This window comes from Tetrao urogallus (assembly GCF_951394365.1).
Source record: "Tetrao urogallus genome assembly, chromosome: 18".
Taxonomy (NCBI): domain Eukaryota; kingdom Metazoa; phylum Chordata; class Aves; order Galliformes; family Phasianidae; genus Tetrao; species Tetrao urogallus.
In genome coordinates, this window is record NC_136831.1 from 10,411,944 (window position 1) to 10,431,630 (window position 19,687).

The 19,687-nt window shown below is 41.3% G+C and overlaps 1 protein-coding gene across 1 annotated transcript in view; it reads left to right on the top strand.

Annotated features, from left to right (window-relative positions):
- Positions 1-601: 601 nt before the first annotated feature.
- Positions 602-19,687, top strand: part of LOC306953399 (myosin heavy chain, skeletal muscle, adult-like) — a gene marked incomplete at both ends in the record, with an annotated part of 44,138 nt that continues 25,052 nt past the window's right edge. The window contains 20 exons of the mRNA XM_079544294.1: positions 602-805; positions 915-1,058; positions 1,154-1,310; positions 1,854-1,881; positions 2,204-2,315; positions 8,035-8,127; positions 8,224-8,287; positions 8,377-8,475; positions 8,567-8,670; positions 8,850-8,988; positions 9,254-9,372; positions 9,469-9,618; positions 9,721-9,891; positions 11,793-12,102; positions 12,893-12,960; positions 13,047-13,134; positions 15,211-15,328; positions 16,925-17,048; positions 17,551-17,687; positions 19,189-19,444. Coding sequence (XP_079400420.1) covers positions 602-805; positions 915-1,058; positions 1,154-1,310; positions 1,854-1,881; positions 2,204-2,315; positions 8,035-8,127; positions 8,224-8,287; positions 8,377-8,475; positions 8,567-8,670; positions 8,850-8,988; positions 9,254-9,372; positions 9,469-9,618; positions 9,721-9,891; positions 11,793-12,102; positions 12,893-12,960; positions 13,047-13,134; positions 15,211-15,328; positions 16,925-17,048; positions 17,551-17,687; positions 19,189-19,444 — 2,685 coding nt within the window. The remainder of the gene's footprint in view (positions 806-914; positions 1,059-1,153; positions 1,311-1,853; positions 1,882-2,203; positions 2,316-8,034; positions 8,128-8,223; positions 8,288-8,376; positions 8,476-8,566; positions 8,671-8,849; positions 8,989-9,253; positions 9,373-9,468; positions 9,619-9,720; positions 9,892-11,792; positions 12,103-12,892; positions 12,961-13,046; positions 13,135-15,210; positions 15,329-16,924; positions 17,049-17,550; positions 17,688-19,188; positions 19,445-19,687) is intronic.

Consider the following 19,687-nt stretch of genomic DNA (forward strand, 5'->3'; position numbering starts at 1 on the left):
TGGTCCTTTGAAAATATTTGAAATCTAATATCAAGTACTTATCTAGCTAAATACCATTATGCTTTGAATGATATCCTTTACTACATTATATGCCTTCATTTATTAATTTTGTCACTAAGATGTAAAGATGTTTTATGTTTAGTTGATAAAATAAACAGGTTTGGCTCTAGATGGATGATGACTGCCATTCACAGTTTGTTCCAGTACTTGATACATAAAGAAACTAGTTGAACCTTTCCTGCTTAATATTAAAACAGAAAACAGAATGGCACAAAAAACACCTCCACTTTGAAATCAGGTGTGAAAGCAAGCCTTCCTAACTTACAAATCTTGCTTTTGTATACAAGGAACTCTATTAAGATTTGTTCAGTGTTCAGTGTATACTTAAAATTATGGCAGAGGTTAGGCTCCTGAGGTTGATTAGCTCTCCTTTTCCTTTTAGTCACTGAACAAAATTACTTTCTGGATAAGTTTCAATTATTAAATTATATATAATAAGTTATTAAATGTATAATATTCAATATATATATATTTAATTATGAAAAACTAAATGCACTGGATATCTAAAACTTTTCTGAATTGCTTCAGAAGAACTCCAGCCATGTCTTCAGATGCAGAGATGGCAATCTTTGGAGAAGCTGCTCCGTATTTAAGGAAGTCTGAGAAAGAACGAATTGAAGCCCAGAATCGCCCATTTGATGCTAAGGCAGCATGTTTTGTAGTGGATCAAAAGCGAATGTACGTGAAAGGTACCATACAAAGTAGAGAAGGTGGTAAAGTCACAGTTAAAACATACGATGATACAGTAAGTGTTGTTAACCATCATATTGTCACTCATCATACGTCACCTCTCCAGTCCAGAAAGTTCCCTAGCCAAAATTTATTCTCCTTTTGTTTCTTTTCATTTTCTACAGACTGTGACAGTAAAGGATGATGAAGTATTTCCAATGAACCCTCCCAAGTACGATAAAATTGAGGACATGGCCATGATGACCCACCTCCACGAACCCGCTGTGCTGTACAACCTCAAAGAGCGTTATGCAGCCTGGATGATCTACGTAAGTACCAGCAGCTCTCTTCCTTGGCTGGTAGCTGGGGAGGACTGCTGTGCCAGGCTGAGTGGAAGCCAACGTGCTGTGTCTCTTCCTCGCAGACCTACTCGGGCCTCTTCTGTGTCACTGTCAACCCCTACAAGTGGCTGCCGGTGTACAACCCAGAGGTGGTGTCTGGCTACAGAGGCAAAAAGCGCCAGGAGGCCCCTCCACACATCTTCTCCATCTCTGACAACGCCTATCAGTTCATGCTGACTGGTGAGTCATTTAACTGAACTGAAGAATGTAGGACTGACAGATTGTTCACAGAACACTTAGCAGTTCAGGCATCTTTTGTGCTCTTCTATTCAGTGCCTGAGGGAAACAACTCCCATAGTCCTGTGGCTGAACTCCATTAAGATGCCACGGGTTGTCCAAACTCAACCATGCCCTGTTAGATAATGAAGAAAAGGCTGTAGCTAGCCATTTGGCCTTGTGCACACTGAATCAGTAAGGAATTTGAAGAAACACGGTGGAACCGTCACAGAAGATAATCTAATTTCAATTAAATAATACTCAGGACATGCATGTGAAAGGAAATAGTAAGTGGGAAAGCATTATAAGCAACCACTGCTTAATTTTGGACAGCTTCATTTGGCTGTACCTATAAAATTGCACAAGAAGATTAATGCAGAATTTACTGATTACAAAGTGATAAATACAGTTTGACATTGATAACTTTTGAAGTCAGTTAACTATTTCTGAGGAATAAAAGTCCTCCACTACTCATTTGAAGAGCTCTTTCTGTGGCTTTGTTTTCAGATCGTGACAATCAGTCTATCCTTATCACGTGAGTATATTTTGATATGCATGACAAAGCCGACCACATAATCACAGAATCACAAAATGGCTTGGATTGGAAGGGAACCTCAAAGACCATCAAGTTCTAACCCTCTGCTCTGGGCTAGCTGTCCCCCTACCAGATCAGGCTACCCAGTGTCCCATCCAAACTGGCCCTGAGCATCTCCAGGGATGGGGCACGCACAGTTCTCTGGGTAGTTTGTGTCAGAGCCTCACCACCCTTTGAGTAAAAAAATTTCCTTCTAATATCTATTCTCATAAAGAAGTAAAAAAAGTTCCTGTTTCCTATAACAGTTTTTTCATTCCAACAGTGGAGAATCTGGTGCAGGGAAGACTGTGAACACAAAGCGCGTCATCCAGTATTTTGCAACAATTGCAGTTACTGGTGAAAAGAAGAAAGACCAACAGCCTAGTAAAATGCAGGTATGTGACTGGTACCCTCTTCTAATGTTTGGCTGAGAATGTGCTTGTAGAGCAGAAGCTATCAGTGCAGATTTCTACATTGCCAGACTATCAAAATAAAGTGTAGTGTGACTGGGCAGGATACGCTGTCCGAGCACATCTATGCTTGGGTACCCCTGCTACCCAGCTTCCATCCCCCTTCATCCACCATGAGTGAAACTCTACCTCAAGAAATAGAAACATAGAGTGGATTGGGTTAGAGGTGACCGTAAAGATCACTTAGTTCCAACCATCCTGTCATGGGCAAGAACACCGTGCACTAGACCCGGGTAGTCAAAGCCCCATCCAATCTGGCCTTGAACACTTCCACAGATGGGACATTCAAATCTTCTCTAAGCAGCCTGTGCCAGTGCCTCACAATTCTCATAATGAGGAATTTTTTCCTATTATCTACCATAAATCTACCCCTTTATTGTTTAAAAACATTATCCCTTCTCCCATCACAACACTCCCTGATGAAGATTCCCATTCCATTTTTCCTGTACCTCTTCCTTCAATTGCTAGAGGGCCCCTAAAAGATCTCCCTAGAGCCTTCTCTTCTCCAGGCTAAATAAACCCAACTCTTTCAGACTGACTTTTTAAAAGAGGTGCTCCAGCCTTTCTGATCCTTTACCAGTCCTGCTGTGATATGCCTATATCCTTCTAATGCTTGTGGCCTCAGAAATGAATGTAGTACAGTAGGTGGGGCCTCATGACAGCAGAGAAGATCAGCTCCCTCAAGCTGCTGGCTACACTTCTTTTGATGCTGCCCAGGATATGGTTGGCTTTCTGAGCTACAAGTGCACATTGCTGACCCATATTCTCTTAAAAAAAAGAAGAAAAAAAAAAAAGTACTCCTAGGTCATCCTCTGCAGGGTTGTTACCAATGCATTCATCACCCAGCCTGCAGCCGTGTTTGGGATTGTCCCAAGTGGAGGCACACAACTTTGTACTTGGCCTCATTGAACTCTGAGGTTCACACAAGCCCACTTCACAAGATTGCCAAGGTCCTTCTAGTAGCATTCCTTCCCTCCAGCATCTTGATCACAACATTTATCTTGGTGTCATCCATAAGCCTGTTGAGGATGTACTCCATCCAATTACTCATGTCACCAAAGATGTCAAATAATTCTGGTCACAATAGCAGCTCCTGAGGAACACTCCTTGTTCTTGGTCTCCACCTGGACATCAAGCCATTGACTGCAACACTTTGAGTGAGACTATATAGCCAATTCCCTATCCACCAAGTGATCTGTCAAATTCATGTATCTCAAATTTAGAGACAAGGATGTCATGCGGGACAGTGTCAAATGCTTTGCCCAAGTCCAGGCATATGACAACAGTTACTCTTCCCTCATCTATCATTGCTGTAACCTCATCATTGTAGGCCAACAAATTTGTCAGGCATGATTTGTCCTTAGTGAGGATGGCTCTCCTCCCCAGTCACCTCTTTGTTTTCACGTGCCTCAGCAGATTACAGGTGGATCTGCTTCCTGATCTTGCCAGGCACAGGGGTGACACTGATTGGCCTGAAGTTCCCCAGAACTCCTTTCTTTTTCTTTTTAAAATGGGGCTTACCCTTTTTCAGTCAGCAGGAACTTCACTGGACTGCCTCAACTTCTAACATATGATCGATAGCAGCTTAATGATTTCTTCTGCCAGTTTCCTCCAGACCCTCTACTGCACCTCACCAGGTCTCATGGACTTGTGCACATTTCAGGTTTCTTAAATGGTCTCTCTCTTGATCTTCTCCTACAGTGGGCAGTTCTTCATTCCCTTGTCTCTCCTTTTGGATTTTGTGAGTAGCGTGGTGTGGTTAGAGGACTTGCTGGTGAAGACTGAGGCAAAAATGTCACTGAGTACCTCAGCATTTTCCACACAGTCATTCATGCACCCCACCCCTCCAAGTGGGACGTGGGAGAGAATCAAGAAAAAAAAAAAAAAAAACAAATTTGAAATCATGGGTTGACATTAAAAAATATTTACTAAGTCAGAAAAGAGAAGAGAAAAAGAGGATAATAGTTACAAACAAAACAATAGTTACATACAAAACAAGTGATGCACAAGCAATTGCTCACCACCCACTGACCAATGCCCAAGATGTCCCCAAGCAGCAGCAGGTTGCCTGACATCATTTTCAAGCTTTTTCTACATGCAGTCATATGGTCTGGGATAGCCCTTTGCCCAGTTTAGCTGAGGTGTCCTGGTTCTGCCCTCTCCTACCTCCTTGTGCTCTGCAGCCACCCACTGGCAAGACAGTGCAAGCAGCTGAGAAACTGAAGTATCTTTGGCTCTGTGCAGCACTGCTCAGCAAAAGCTAAAACATCAGTGTGTTATCAACAATGTTTTTCTGCTAAAGACAAAGCAGAGCATCTTACCAGACATGATGCAGTTAAAAACGGTTCTATTTCAGCTGAAACCAGGACAACATCCCAAGTAACCAGATCTCCCATTTCCTTGTGGAGAGGGCCCATATTTTCTGTAGTCTTGCTTTTATCACATACATAATTTTAGAAGCCATTCTTGTTGTCCCTGACATCTTTTGCTAGATTCAATTCTATCAGAGCTTTCTAGCTTTACTGACCTGATCCCTGCCTGCTCAGACAACATCTCTGTATTCCTCCTAGGCTACCTGTCCTTGCTTCCATTCACTGGAAGCTTTCTTTCTGTGTCTAACTTTGTCCAGGAACTCCTTGTTCATCCCTACAGGCCTCTCAGCATTTTTTCTGGCTTCCTCTTTTTAGAATGCATCAACTCTTGGGCTTAGTGTAAGTGATTATTGAATATTATCCAGCTTTCCTTGCCTCCTCTTCTCTCCAGAGTTGTATCATACAACCTACCTCACAGATCCCTGAAGAGAACATTTCCATAATGTAGGAAATAACTAAATATAATTTCCTAGCCAGTCCTTATTTACACAGGGAAAGCTTCAACCATAGGCAGGAAGATAATATAAATCTGCACAAGTCTTCTCTGTCATGACAGTCTGCCTGTGTACTGAACCATTAGTATGCTCTGAGGGCTTTCCTGAGGGCTTTCAAGAGCCCTCAAATAAAAGTAGGGTATGTTAGGATTTCTTGCTCAGTGGTTGCCGTCTCCCCTTATGTGATGGAATTAATAGTCAGATCTACATATAAGGTATCATTCCCATGCACATTTGCTGCATTATCTGCAACAAAATATATTGCATTTGATTTTTCTCATCTACATTAAGTTTAAAACAGATTAATTAATTAAAGTGTCCTCATTTCTTTCCCAACATGTTTGCACTGAAATAGTTGGCTCCCACTGGCATGAAACTGTGTTTCGTTCCCAACAGGGAAAGTACAGTAACTATGGGCTCCAGAGAGGTCACACTGAAGTTAGAGTAATTTCAGGTGCACCACACAGTAATTTCTTCTGGCTCGTTCTTCTGTCTGTGATCTGTGTAACAGCCCTGAGAGGCAGCATAAGAAAAGGGTCCGATTTGGGACAGCTGGGACCACTTGCCTGACATTAACCCCAGAGAGGAACCTTCCAGGGAAGAAAACACACACCCCGACGCCCCTTTCTGCTGAGCATCCCAGCTGCTGCAATCTGAGCCCAGCAGTGCACTTACATGGAGCAGGCTTCATTCCCTAGCACACAGCAAGCAATAAACATCCTTGTGGCACAAGTGTCCCCAAAATCTGTGAGGAGGTATGTGCATCAAAGAGGGTGATGCCTGTCAGTGTGCTATTTGAGTTACCCGAGGGCACAGTGGATCCTAAGGAAATCCCAAGGCTGAATACTTTTTCTTACTGAGAGGCAGGTGTCTGTGATTGATGGGTTGTTATGGCAAAGACAATTTCAGTACATGCACTCTTTCCATCAGCACCATTTCAGTATCTCTTGGGCTCAGTTTTCACCAGCTGCTCACTATGCTAGGAGCAACCTCAGCAAAACTTGGAGACAGCTGAAAGATGTACTGACTTCATACAAAAAAAAAAATCACCAGGTTCTCAGATGGACAACAACCTGTTCTGCCCTCTTCTGAGATTTTTCATATTTATTTGATATTCGCAACCTGTATAACAGTAGTATGTTTCTTTTCATAAGGCCACTAAATTAGCAATCTCTTCTTAAGACCACTAAATAAAACACTCAGTTATGGCTCCGTCTAGCCCAGCATCCAGTCTCAGACATAAGTGAAATCAGGTCTCAGGCAACACCATAAGAATAAAGGAAGTGACTTATGATATTTCCCAGGAATGCTTTCTCAGCCTTGAGAAATTTGTAACGCAGCCTGCAGACAGAACTCCAGATTGAACTTGCGTAAAGGATTTCAGATCTTCCATACTGTTCCCATTCACTGTGCTACCTATGCTCCCTGGTTGCAGCTATGCATTAAAATGAAGCTTTTTGGCGGTGGAATCAACTGCAGTGACACACACACACCTCTTAAAATGAGCAAGTTCATTTAGAAAGAGATACGTGAGAAGGCACTACCATAGATATTCGAGATTTCTTATGAGAGACAGAGACAGGGACACAGAGAGAGCTCTTCGGATACCGCTCAGTTTTGAAGGGCTCTTCACTTCCAAACTAACTTAAATCCTTTGCGCCGCCTGCAGACACTGTTGGGAAAGGCGCTGCCCCCCCGCCGCAAGATGCTGCGGGCTGCTGCACCATACCCGAATGATGTGCAGCACTTTCAGCTCTGCCGATGATCTTTCACCTAGATAAAACTGACGGTTTTTTTAAATGTCATTCTTTGCTTTGCTTGGAAACCATCCGTGCCAACACTTTCATTTTCTGACTGCTCAGGAATCAACCAGGTCTTTGCTAAGAGCCCTGAGAAAACCTTTCTCTATCATCCCAAAGCAGCACACTGTGACTCTGCCTTGTGTAACCTTCCTGCACCTGTACAGAAGAGACATAATGTCACAGAAAATTCTTTTCTTGCCCATTTTTTTTTCGTTTAAAAAGAGAGATACAATAGAGTACTGAAATTTTGCATGTTGATCTTTTCTTCTGTGTTCCATCCAGTTTTCATGCAGAAAAAAAAAAAAGAAAAAAAAAAAAAAGATAAACAAACAAATAAAGAGGAAAGAAAAGATAAGAAAAAGGAAAGAACTCCAACCTCCAAGTGTCACTGCTCCCTTTTTTCATTAGGTTTGGTATTTGAGTTTTAGGCTTCACCCATGTCCTACCCCTCTTATCAAAGTGTGTCTGGAGATACACTGCTGAAAGGCTGCTGCTTGTTTGAACGTAACTGAAAAATTTTATATTCTTCCTTGTTAGGTGGGTCCTACTTAAAGCTTTAAGACTGTACCATTTTCGCTGTTTTGTGTTTGAGTAACCTCCAGAAAAAAGAAAAAAAGAAAAAAAAACAACACTCATTTTTCATATTTTCTTTATCTGTTAGTGTCCTTTGTGAGCAGTAAATGGAAATGCGGAAATGCCTTTCTCAAGCAAATACCAACCTCTCTGAGCTCTGCCATAATGATTCTGTATGTAACACACAGCATATGGTAGAAAAAGGAAACAAAATACAGATTGATCTTCCCCTGAAACCAATGGCAACATTCTTGAGTGACAGATAATGAGTGCTTAAAAACTCTGTGAATTGGAGGTTAAAGTAATATGTGAGATGTAAAAATGACCAGTTTGTAATGTATCCCTTGCCATATTTGTGAGCAACTAGTAGTGATTACTAAGATTCCCTTTCTCCCTGAACTAGGGAACGCTTGAGGATCAAATCATCAGCGCCAACCCACTGCTGGAGGCCTTTGGCAATGCCAAGACTGTCAGGAATGACAACTCCTCGCGCTTCGTGAGTTCATTTCATTTCTGTTGAAATGCAGACATCTAACGTATGTCTCATCCACTGATCGCTCTGGCCAGTAGGTTGATCTCTACAACTTAACAGGGGAAGTTCATCCGGATCCACTTTGGAACAACAGGAAAGCTGGCCTCTGCAGATATTGAAACCTGTGAGTTGGAGCTAGTCAACACACACAGAATTCGTGCATTCCTGGTCTAAGGTGTCCCAGGAGCCTCACAGCATCTCTCTTTTGGTTAGATCTGCTGGAGAAATCCAGAGTGACTTTCCAGCTAGCCAGTGAAAGGAGCTATCATATTTTTTACCAGATCATGTCCAACAAGAAGCCGGAGCTCATTGGTGAGTGCCAGCACAGCTAGGCTCTGCTCAGTGAGCTCCGTTTGCACTCTGACCTGCTCCGTACCACCAACAGCACACTCTACACTTGCAGATCTCCTTCTCATCACGACCAACCCCTATGACTTCGCCTATGTGAGCCAAGGGGAAATCACCGTCGCCAGCATCGATGACAGCGAAGAGCTGCTGGCAACAGACGTGAGTACGGAACCCTGGACGGGCAGATCCGAGCTGCACGGCCTGGATGGATCCCAGCTTGTGCCACCCCGCAGCAGCCGCTTCCGGCGCTCACCTGGCCAAGGTCGCGGCTCCATCGCAGCGTGGTTCTGCAGGCCATGCTCCTCTGGCCCTGTCCAACCGGTCTGTTGTGTCCGCAGAATGCTGTGGACATCCTGGGCTTCAGTCCCGACGAGAAGGTGGGGATGTACAAGCTGACGGGAGCCGTCATGCACTATGGGAACATGAAGTTCAAGCAGAAGCAGCGGGAAGAGCAGGCGGAGCCGGACGGCACAGAAGGTGGGGAGGGTTGCTTGTAATTCTGGGACTGCTTTTACCTTTCCAGAAACTAAGCTTTAGCAGGCGGAGCAGGTGACACGAGGTTGCTGGTTCAGTTTATGGACACTGCTGTGCTGACGGGATGCACTCTCCATAGCGTTGAAGGGAGCTCCCATCACACCAGGCACATCTGAGCAGTGCCCAGCTAGGCTGCTTCTAACAAATGCTTCCTAGAGGATCGAGGCATGTTTGCCCATGCTGTACTCCCTTGCTGCATTCTTCCTAGTGGCTGACAAAGCTGCCTACCTGATGGGTCTGAATTCTGCAGAGTTGCTCAAGGCTTTATGCTATCCTAGGGTGAAAGTTGGGAATGAATACGTGACTAAAGGACAAAATGTCCAACAGGTACCTACAGAGCCGATTGGCTTTTCATTTTGTTGAGTTCTTTCAGTTTCAAAGTTAGCTCAATCTTCCTTACTGCCTTGGCTATGTTTCTCACAGGTATACAATTCAGTGGGAGCGTTGGCTAAATCAGTCTACGAGAAGATGTTCCTATGGATGGTTACTCGAATCAACCAGCAGCTCGATACGAAGCAACCCAGGCAGCATTTCATTGGTGTCCTGGACATTGCTGGCTTTGAGATATTTGATGTGAGTTACAGTAGGTATGTTTGCCCCTTGATAATTTTTCCAAACTAAATGGTATTTTTGTTTGTTTGTTTGTTTGTTTTGTTTTTTATTTTGAATTTGCAGTTCAACAGCCTGGAGCAGCTGTGCATCAACTTCACCAATGAGAAACTGCAACAGTTTTTCAACCATCACATGTTTGTCCTGGAACAGGAAGAGTACAAGAAGGAAGGCATTGATTGGGAGTTCATTGACTTTGGGATGGACCTGGCTGCCTGCATTGAGCTCATTGAAAAGGTAGAGGAAGCATTCTTCTTTTTAGGAAAGCACATTTATTTCCTGGTCATTTATCTTAGTGAATTTAATCTTAATAAATTCAAGTATTTATGTTGATTGATTCTCCTATAAAAACAGGCAATTTATAAAATCTAAAAGTGTATCTAAAATCTATTTTAAAACTACAAATTTATACAAAGTTCTGGAGCAGCAAACTGCCTCTGCACAAAGGGTGATTTTCTGATTGGGATGGAAAGCAGGGAGGCACATTAATTTTGCCTTTAGTAGTAGACAGTAAGGTGAAATTTCTAGTTTTGCTTCTTGCAGTAATTGACAGAATTCAGTTCCATGTTCTCTCAACATAATTCTTTCCAAGCCCTCTATCAGTGCCCTCTGACACTACAGTGGTAGTGATCTTAATGGGAATTAACTTCCCACTGCAGCAGAGACAGCGATCAGTGGCTGTGCACAGCACTTACATAGTGTCTGCAAATCGATGCATGCACATCCAAACATCTTCCCTTTCTGAAGCACATCAGTACCTATTCCTCGCCCGCTGCCCAGTGACTCCTTCAACCACCCCATAAGGACATTCACCACTTAATACTCATGGATGATGCCTTTGCACATATAAGCCTCACATTTCTTCCTAACCTTCCACTGTTTCCACCACACAGCAGCACCAGCACAACCATTCACAGGCGGTGCGTATTGCTATACTTATGCTTACTGCTCAGTGACCACAGTTTGTGTCCTGCATCTATGCAATACAGAATAGTTAAAGCCACAGGAATTACATCACATGCGTTAATATAGTGCTGTAGTCACTTTTGTAATGACAGGGAAGAGGTGGACACATCTAGGATGTAAACCACCGGATAAAATTTCCCATTAGTGATTCTGTGAAATGTCTGTATGCATGCACTGATGCTAGAACAATCAGGACAGCTAACTCAGATCTACATTTTACTTTAGAGACACCTACAGCTAAGTAAGATATGTCCTAACCCCAGAGCTCTCACAGAACAGCCCAAACCTACTAGGCAAAAGGTTCATTCAAAACACGGTGTTCCTGTCCAACACGCACTTCCTGGGATAGCTGATGCTCCGGAGCAATACTGATTATAGTTATGGCAGCTGTCTACCTGCTGTCAGCTGTAAGCATCTGATGGAATCTAATTAAATTATATGTTAGAAAAAGGCATATATTATAAAAAGAAGGAACTCCTAATCTCTAGTCCAATGAAATAGAAGTCAAATGAGTATCTCCAGCAAAACTAGAAAAAATATAACTGATCTGCACTATCAGAAGATTCCTAATTTGGCTCAGATGTAAGCTCTGATGTGTCTAAATGTATGCCTGCATTTCTGTATTGAAATATTTCCAATTTTAAATACATTCTATGATAAATCAGAAGGCTATGCGTATTCTACTGTGCCAGATAGATGCCAATTACATTCCAAGTAAGGTGAGAAAAATCTTATCGCTCATGTGCATCCATTATTTATGCACATTTTTGAGGAGCCATGAGACTAAGTTTACATTGGCAGTTGCAACCGGATCACTTGTAACAGACATACACAACAGCATCAGCAGTCCCATGAGCAGGGCACTGAAAGCTGTCTTCTGAATTCCTATTTTTATTTCACTGGTTTACATCCTGAAGAGTTTAGGGAAAAGATTATTGAAGCAATTGAATATAACATGAATTTTACAAGCCTCTCACTCAGAAGATCGCTGAGATGTATCTAAGCAATAACTATATCATGTTTGATTATTACAGTAACTAATGATGTCTTCAGAACCTGTGCCTCACAAATTACAGTCATGGACACAAGCTACAAATCATATGCAAGATGAAATTTTATTCACTTTCTTCTCCTCACTGCTTTCTTTCTTCATGTATTCATATTTCTCCCAGCCCATGGGCATCTTCTCCATCCTGGAAGAGGAGTGCATGTTCCCCAAGGCAACTGACACCTCTTTCAAGAACAAGCTCTATGACCAGCATCTGGGCAAGTCCAGCAACTTCCAGAAGCCCAAGCCTGCCAAAGGCAAGGCTGAGGCCCACTTCTCCTTGGTGCACTACGCTGGCACAGTGGACTACAACATCTCTGGATGGCTTGAGAAGAACAAGGATCCCTTGAATGAAACTGTTGTGGGGCTCTATCAGAAATCATCCCTGAAGCTGCTGTCCTTCCTTTTCTCTAACTATGCTGGGGCAGAAACAAGTAAGTGCTCATCGATGAGGCAGGAAAAAACTAAAGTCTTTTCTGTTTCTGTCTTTTTCTGTTTTTCCTCTTTGTGGTATTGTCTAGGTTCTTCATCATCCTTTAACCCAATCCTAATCTTGTGTGCACAAGGCTAAGATACAAACATATATAACTGCAGAAAGCTCTCTATTCTCCCTATTCATGCTGCAGAGAAACAACACTCAGCAAGTCCAAAACAAAGTGACAGGAGTTGAATGTTTCCTGACTTACTGAGTTGTGATTCATGTGCATGCTAGCCGTCATCTAGATGGGTGTCAAATATATTTGGAAAATGCAAGCACTTTATATTCTTTGAAGACTATATTTTGTTTCTTACCTTTGGGCTGCCATAACACAGAACAGATCCCTATTCTTCAACTGAAGCATTAGAATAACATTTTTTTTCTAGAGACACTTCACTGCACTCATAAGCAAATGTCCATTGCTGAGCCATTCCTGTGGCCTATCACCAAACTACATACAAATACAAAAATAAGTTGAGGGTGTATCTTTGAGTCAAAGTAATGTCAAATGGCACAGAGTAAAATGTAAAATGTCAGGTCACAGGGTTCCATACCCCCAAAGCTGCATGCATTATGATGTAAACTAAGTCATATATCTGAGACCTAAATATACCACACTGATTAATAACCAGCTACCTATAGTTCACATAAAACTACCATGCAGCAGTGATTTGCTATTTCACTTTAATGTCTCCGTTGACATACTGCTTACACCAGCCTTTCAGCTCTTATGTACTTCTCCCAAGGTGACAGTGGCAAGAAAGGTTCTAAGAAGAAGGGGGGATCTTTCCAGACAGTATCTGCTGTATTCAGGGTAAGTGAAGTCCTCCTTAAAATTAACCAATAAAAATGCAAAAGCTTTGTAACTCATAGCTCGGTCTTTGTGTTGTTCTGTCACAGGAAAATCTAAACAAGCTGATGACTAACCTGAGAAGTACCCACCCTCATTTTGTGCGTTGCTTGATTCCAAACGAGACCAAGACACCAGGTAAGTCTGTCATTATACATTGAACTGACTAGAATTGAACTGTTCAGCTTCCACACAAACTTCTTCTGATGCTCAAATGAGCTTTCTAGTCTTGTCTGTAAAATTTTGAGCACTACGTGATCCTTCACACTTAGCTGTCTTTGCTTAACGAGTGTGCAGAGCTGAAGATAATAAAGATGAGATTTATTAGAGTTGATGAATTTTAGAATGAATATCAAATGATGAATATTAGAGTGAATGTTGAGTTGATGAATATTAGCACTGACACTTACAGGTGTCTGTCGGGAGTAACAGCACTACCATGTTCCTAAAAATGCCTGTTTTTAAGGCAGTGAGTCTTTCAAAACTGCTGGGTTCAGACCAAGGCAATTTAACAGCTTCTAAATATTTAGTGTTAGAATCTAATTCTAGCTGGAAGACTGTCAAAGAAATCATGCATCACTTGTAGAACTCATTGTATAAGCTGCTGGGTGCTGCTTGCACCTGAAAAGCGTTTTGATGTAAAGTTAGTTTTGTTCCTTTCTTGAATTAAGTATTAAACTCTTGCAAGGAGTTCAGTCTCCAAGAACAGTTCAGTTTGAGGCCATTAAGTACCCTGTGTAAGTCTCAGGAGTATAATCATTACAAAGCCTGATATTGGTGGAATGATAAGGTGTAGTAGATGCAAAAGGAATACAAGGGATAAGAAGTTTAGCATCAGTTTGCTCTGCTCCAGAATTTCCAAGCATTTCTTACCCTTCTTTTTGTCTCTCTTGGTAACCTTGAAGAACACAAATATGCTATGAGAAACATGCATATGTATGACATTCAGATCTCAGCTATTCATAGAATCATAGAATCATAAAGGTTGGAAAAGACCTCTGAGATCATGCAGTCCAATCATCCTATTCATCTAAACTACTTTTATATTTAATTGAGAGAAGCTGGTATTTTAAGGTATGACTCATCTGACCCTTTTTAAATGTCTTAGGATGAAATGAATCACACCCTAGAAAACATTGTTTCACTCCAATGACTATAAATGAAGCCAGTATGGAAAGTCCACATTCCTGAAGTAATGAGAGAGTACCCTGCTAGGGTCTTGACAGTAGAGTAGCCATAAGGGAATTGAGGAAATCTACTGAAATATACATGAATGAACGACTCTGCCAGATATAGCTATCATTTTAATATTCGGAGAGAGGTGACTCAGAGGAAATATCATATCTGCCTTTTAAGAAAAAGAGTGGTGATGAGTGAACAGAATTAAGAATTGTGAAGGAAGAGAAACTGGACATTTTCTGATTTTTAGCTGTTCTTAGGCTAATTATGCTCAACTTTCCTAACTATGCCTTTGGGTACACATTATTTATAGATTACGATGAAAAGGTAAGGGTGAATGATATGGGCCATTCTGCATTAATTAATCTCTGTAGCAGCTGACAGAAATTTCTTCATCACGAAGTGATTCCAAAAGTATTTTAGTCTACCAATTGTACTTTGTTTGCAATACATGGGAATAAGATTAAGAAATTTAATTGATTATTATATCTGATAGAGATCATTCTTCCAATTTCAGTCATCCACCTTCTACAGGCAGTTAAAATGACTGAGAGCTTTAAGGATTAAAGCTTTAAGGATTGTTATCCCTTCAATTGCTGGAATCTATCTTTCAAATCTAAGCAAGGTTGAGTGTAGTGAATATTTCCACAGCAGATTCGAGGTAGAATCATCTCTGAAATGAAGAGCTGTGGCACACATTGTGCCGCCTCTACCTGCATCCTGTTGCTGTCGCAGATTTTTTCATTCCATCTTCTGCAGTACTTCTCTACCATTTTTGAGAAATGCAGCCCTATGCCTTTTACCACTGGTGATTTATAAGCACTGCCAGTCCTAATATTCTGAGCTGCAAAGCTCAGTTGGTCAAAGCAACTTTCTGCAACTTCTATGAATTGAAGGCATGTTCTGTCTTTATTTCCTTCATCTTTAATCAAGGCTGGTTGAATTTTATTAAAAATAGAAGTTACTCTGTCATTCTAGTAAATATCGAGATGCTTTGGAAAAAAATTGAGTTATTATATACATGTCTTTTTTAAGGTGAAATGGACCATTACTTGGTGATGCATCAGCTGCGATGCAATGGGGTTCTAGAAGGCATCCGAATTTGCAGGAAAGGTTTTCCAAGCAGAATCCTTTATGCAGACTTTAAACAACGGTACGTCTTCAGTTATTACTGTCTGTTAACATAAAAATTCGGTAAACCCACAACTCAGGTGACAAATATGGTAACACCATGGAGAAACACCCTCTGAAACAGACTAGTTTGGTGACATTTGAGGGAACTTTACCATAAATATTATCATTAGTCACTCCAGTCTTTTCCCTCTTTGATTAGACCAGAGGTGTGTTGATTTGTCAGAACCTGTATCATTTCTGAACTGTGGTCACTGCCTATTGCTTCAAAGAGTCACAAAATGCTTGTTGGATGAGTTAAGTGGCATTATAGAATACTCTTTATGAGTCTATGGGAGTCTTAGAAAACAATACTAAAATAATACATTGATACAGTCTCCTTAGATTGCATTTACTAAGCATTTAAAACTCCAAGGCTTTGTTGGTGCTTTGTCACTGGCCTGCATCCTGTAACTACCACTGGCCTGTATCCTGTTAAAATGGAGACAATGAAACTGGCTTAAGAGTGCTCAGTTGCTAAATCAGAACTGGGTACTATTGCTATTAAACGTACCAGTAGCATCTTCCATGCTGACTTGGTGTAAAAAGCTCTTTCCCAGAAAAAAACATAGCCTGTTTGCTTCTTCCTTCCCTTCCTGGCCTCTTTGGCAAGAAATTGATAATACTCGTTTTGCAGCAAGAATATTAAGACTTTGAAGAAGTGAAGACTGGAATGCAGGACCCCTTTGAATATGCCCTGCAACCTGATGTTTAATTCAGTAAGATATTAGCTGATCTCAGTTGTCAAACCATAACTTGACGTGACAGGTAAAGGGGACACTCCAAAATAGCAATGGTCCAGAAACAAAAATTGCTGTACAGTGCAAAGGAGATGTGCTGAGGTTCAGAGGGAACTACAGCAGAAGCCTAAAATACAAAATAAATGGATTGTTCCACTTTCACTATCTTGATTTTATATTTTCTCTTACTTGACTGCTAGAAGTGCCCCAGTGTACAGTCACCCTTCATCATTTCTTAATTGGAGGAAACCCCTTTAGAAGAGCTAGGCAATCCTGTCCACGACATGGCATTACCTTAATCATTAAGCTATCTTGCAACATGCTAAGACTGTTGCTAGCAGTTAAAAAATAATACCATGTCATTTTTAGTCCAAACTGAAGGATTCAGTGGTGGGACTTGTAGAGACAGTGAGTTCTGTATTCCTTTTCAAGGTTTGTATTCCTTTTGGAATACAGTTGATTTTTGTTAGCAGCTTTAATTCATCTTCCCCTTTAATTTAAATAGCCTTATTCTGGTAAATGAAACAAGTTGAGATGACACAGTTGACATGTTCTCACTGTGTTCTTCATAATTCCTGGACATACAAATACTGTTAAGTATGCACATTAATTTTGTATGTCACAACATACTATATTGTTACACAGCCAACAGATTCCACTGCAGAGTAATCATATCCCCTTGTCATCATATTTTGTTCAGCCAAGTCTATCTAGGTTTCACATGGTGTACTCAGCTGCTTTCAGACACCTCAGCTTCCAATCACATTATCTTATTATGCACAGTAGCCCCAGTTCTCCTCATGCTGTTTGCAACCAGCGCTTTGCAACCGGTCTTACAGGTACAAGATTCTTAATGCCTCAGCCATTCCAGAAGGCCAGTTCATTGACAGCAAAAAGGCTTCAGAAAGGCTTCTTTCTTCCATCGATGTGGACCACAACCAATACAGATTTGGCCACACCAAGGTAAAGTTCTTGTGGAAGAGTGGGTATATTAATGGCAAAAAATTACACTTCTTTAAAGTTTTTCTTGCATATAAAATCAGCCTTCATGGTGATTAGGAAACAACTGTGTACACTATTAAATGAAGTTTATCATGTATGGTTCTCAAGCCACCTGAAAGTTACTTAACAGAGCCTTGACCATTGAGATACAAAAGGGTACAGTGAAAAGACAGAATTGAATGGCATGCTCAGTTAACTCTTTGTTTTATTAATTAGGTCTTCCCCAGCTTACTCTGGAGCTAGCCTTGGATGACTTCACAACAGCATGATTAGATCATGCAAAGGGTGATTTGTCACGAAACATAGGAGCACTGAAAATATCTACAGTGACCCAAAATTTCTCTACCTATTTAACAGTTACTCCATACTTTCTTCCAAAACTGCCTTGCTTACCCTACATCACATGCCAATCATTGTGTCTCTGCCTAATCCTCAAACTGCTTAGCCCTCTCTTATGTTCTAGGTGTTCTTCAAGGCAGGTCTCCTGGGACTCCTAGAAGAAATGAGAGATGAGAAGCTTGCGAGCCTCATCACTCATATGCAAGCTATGTGTAGAGGGTATCTCATGAGAATTGAATTTAAAAAGATGAATGCAAGAAGGTAATAAATGAACACAGCACAAGTCATATTGTGCAACATCCAATTCAGGGACAAACCTGTTCTCGGTGAAGACATTTAGAAAGATTAGGGGAAACAGAAAAAGCAGAAACTAACACTTCCCTTGTTGTAACATTCCAAATTCTGGCAATGGCAGTTTAGTAGCTGGACTGAGCATCTGGAGCATGATAGTTAACAGTGAGCCCTTCCTCCAGGAATGTAATAACCTTTAGAATCATTTTCAACCTCTGAAGAACCCTGTGATAGAGATAGACAAACCTTAGTACATGTTCATTTGGCTGTTTGGAATATGCTGTCTGACAATTTAATTAAATCACATCAGTTTGTAATGAATGGATTCACATTCTACTCTACTCTCACATTCTACTCTCACATTCTACTCTACTTGTTTTATTTCGTTGCTTCATTTCTGTCTAAGATGAGGAATTCTGACTTGTACAGAAAATATATGTTATGTGGAACAGTCGAGAAAATACCCTTTTCATTTCTGTCCTTTTGAGTGGAACAATTCATGCGAAATTTGGAGTGTAGGGGTGGCAGCACTGCACACACCAAGCAAATAGTCTCAAGTATTTTTGACAAGTGAAAGCTGTTCATGGGGAGCAAAGATAACATAAACCCATAGGACGCTATCTGCCAACTAGTAGCCTTTATCTGTAATACCTTATCATATATGTTTAGCTCAGCAGCTTCCCAAAACAGGGGTAGTTTCTAAGAATTCGATAACCTGTACTGGATTTCTCTGCAATGAACTGTCAAAGCTGCCTTGAACAAAATCCTGTGGCATTCAATAGAAACAATGAGCATCTGGAGTTCTTGTGGGGACCTACAAGAACCACTGAGTCCAACATCTGGCTCCACACTCTGGTCCTCCTGCTGCAACCCTCTCCCAGTGACCTCTGCACCATGGGAGGCACTGCTGGCTCTGCAGGTGGAGCACAGCACGCTGGGCCCATGGTGGTTCCATGTGCCCTGTCCTTAGGATCATGGTTGGAGAGCCAGAGACAGTGTTGTTGTGCAGATGGGGGCTGGAGCTGCCATACTAAGGTTTCATTGTTGTTTTCATTTTGTGTGTCAGTAATTTCTAATATTATAGTTGGTTTTTTTTCAGACCCAAAAGCATCAAGCTGCCATTTCCACAATTTACAGTAAAACCCATGTTTATAATCTCAACATGAATGTCAGTTTTCACTCTGGTCTTCACCCGAGCGCTTGTGCTTTGAGATTCAGGAAAGTTTCAGAGGTTATCAGACAGCATAACAGAGAATTTTAGTCCTCCCTCTTATGCCCAGACATAGCTATTGTTCATTTTACAGAGCCAGGTATTCAGCAGTCCGGTGTCCAGAAATGACTTTAATAAGCACAAGCAAAGTGAGATAAAACTTCCCTGAACAAAATGCTGATGCTGTGTTACCAATAAGAGTCTGCTTCTAGCCCAAGTCTCTCCAGTCTCATAACCTGTATTATTTTCATGCATTTTCAGAGAATCCATTTATATAATCCAATACAATGTTAGAGCATTCATGAATGTCAAGCACTGGCCCTGGATGAAGTTGTACTTCAAGATGAAGCCCATGTTGAAGAGTGTAGAATCTGAGAAGGAGATGGCCAACATGAAGGAAGAGTTTGAGAAAACCAAGGAAGAGCTTGCAAAGTCTGAGGCAAAGAGGAAGGAGCTGGAGGAGAAAATGGTGACCCTATTGCAGGAGAAAAACGACTTGCAGCTGCAGGTTCAGTCTGTGAGTAACCTCCATTTTCAAATTCACCTCCACTTTCTCTTTTTCTACAGCTATTTCCATTCTCTTTTCCAGTGTCATACATAAACAGACAGGTAACAGGGCCACGTTCTCCTCTACCTTTTATCTGGTCTTGTCATCTATGCCTAAGCAAAGTGGGTACAAAGCAGATATATAGTATTACCACTGTTATGAAAAAGGGAAATTCTGACAGGGATCAAGTGTAAAGCCACTTTGCCATGGATC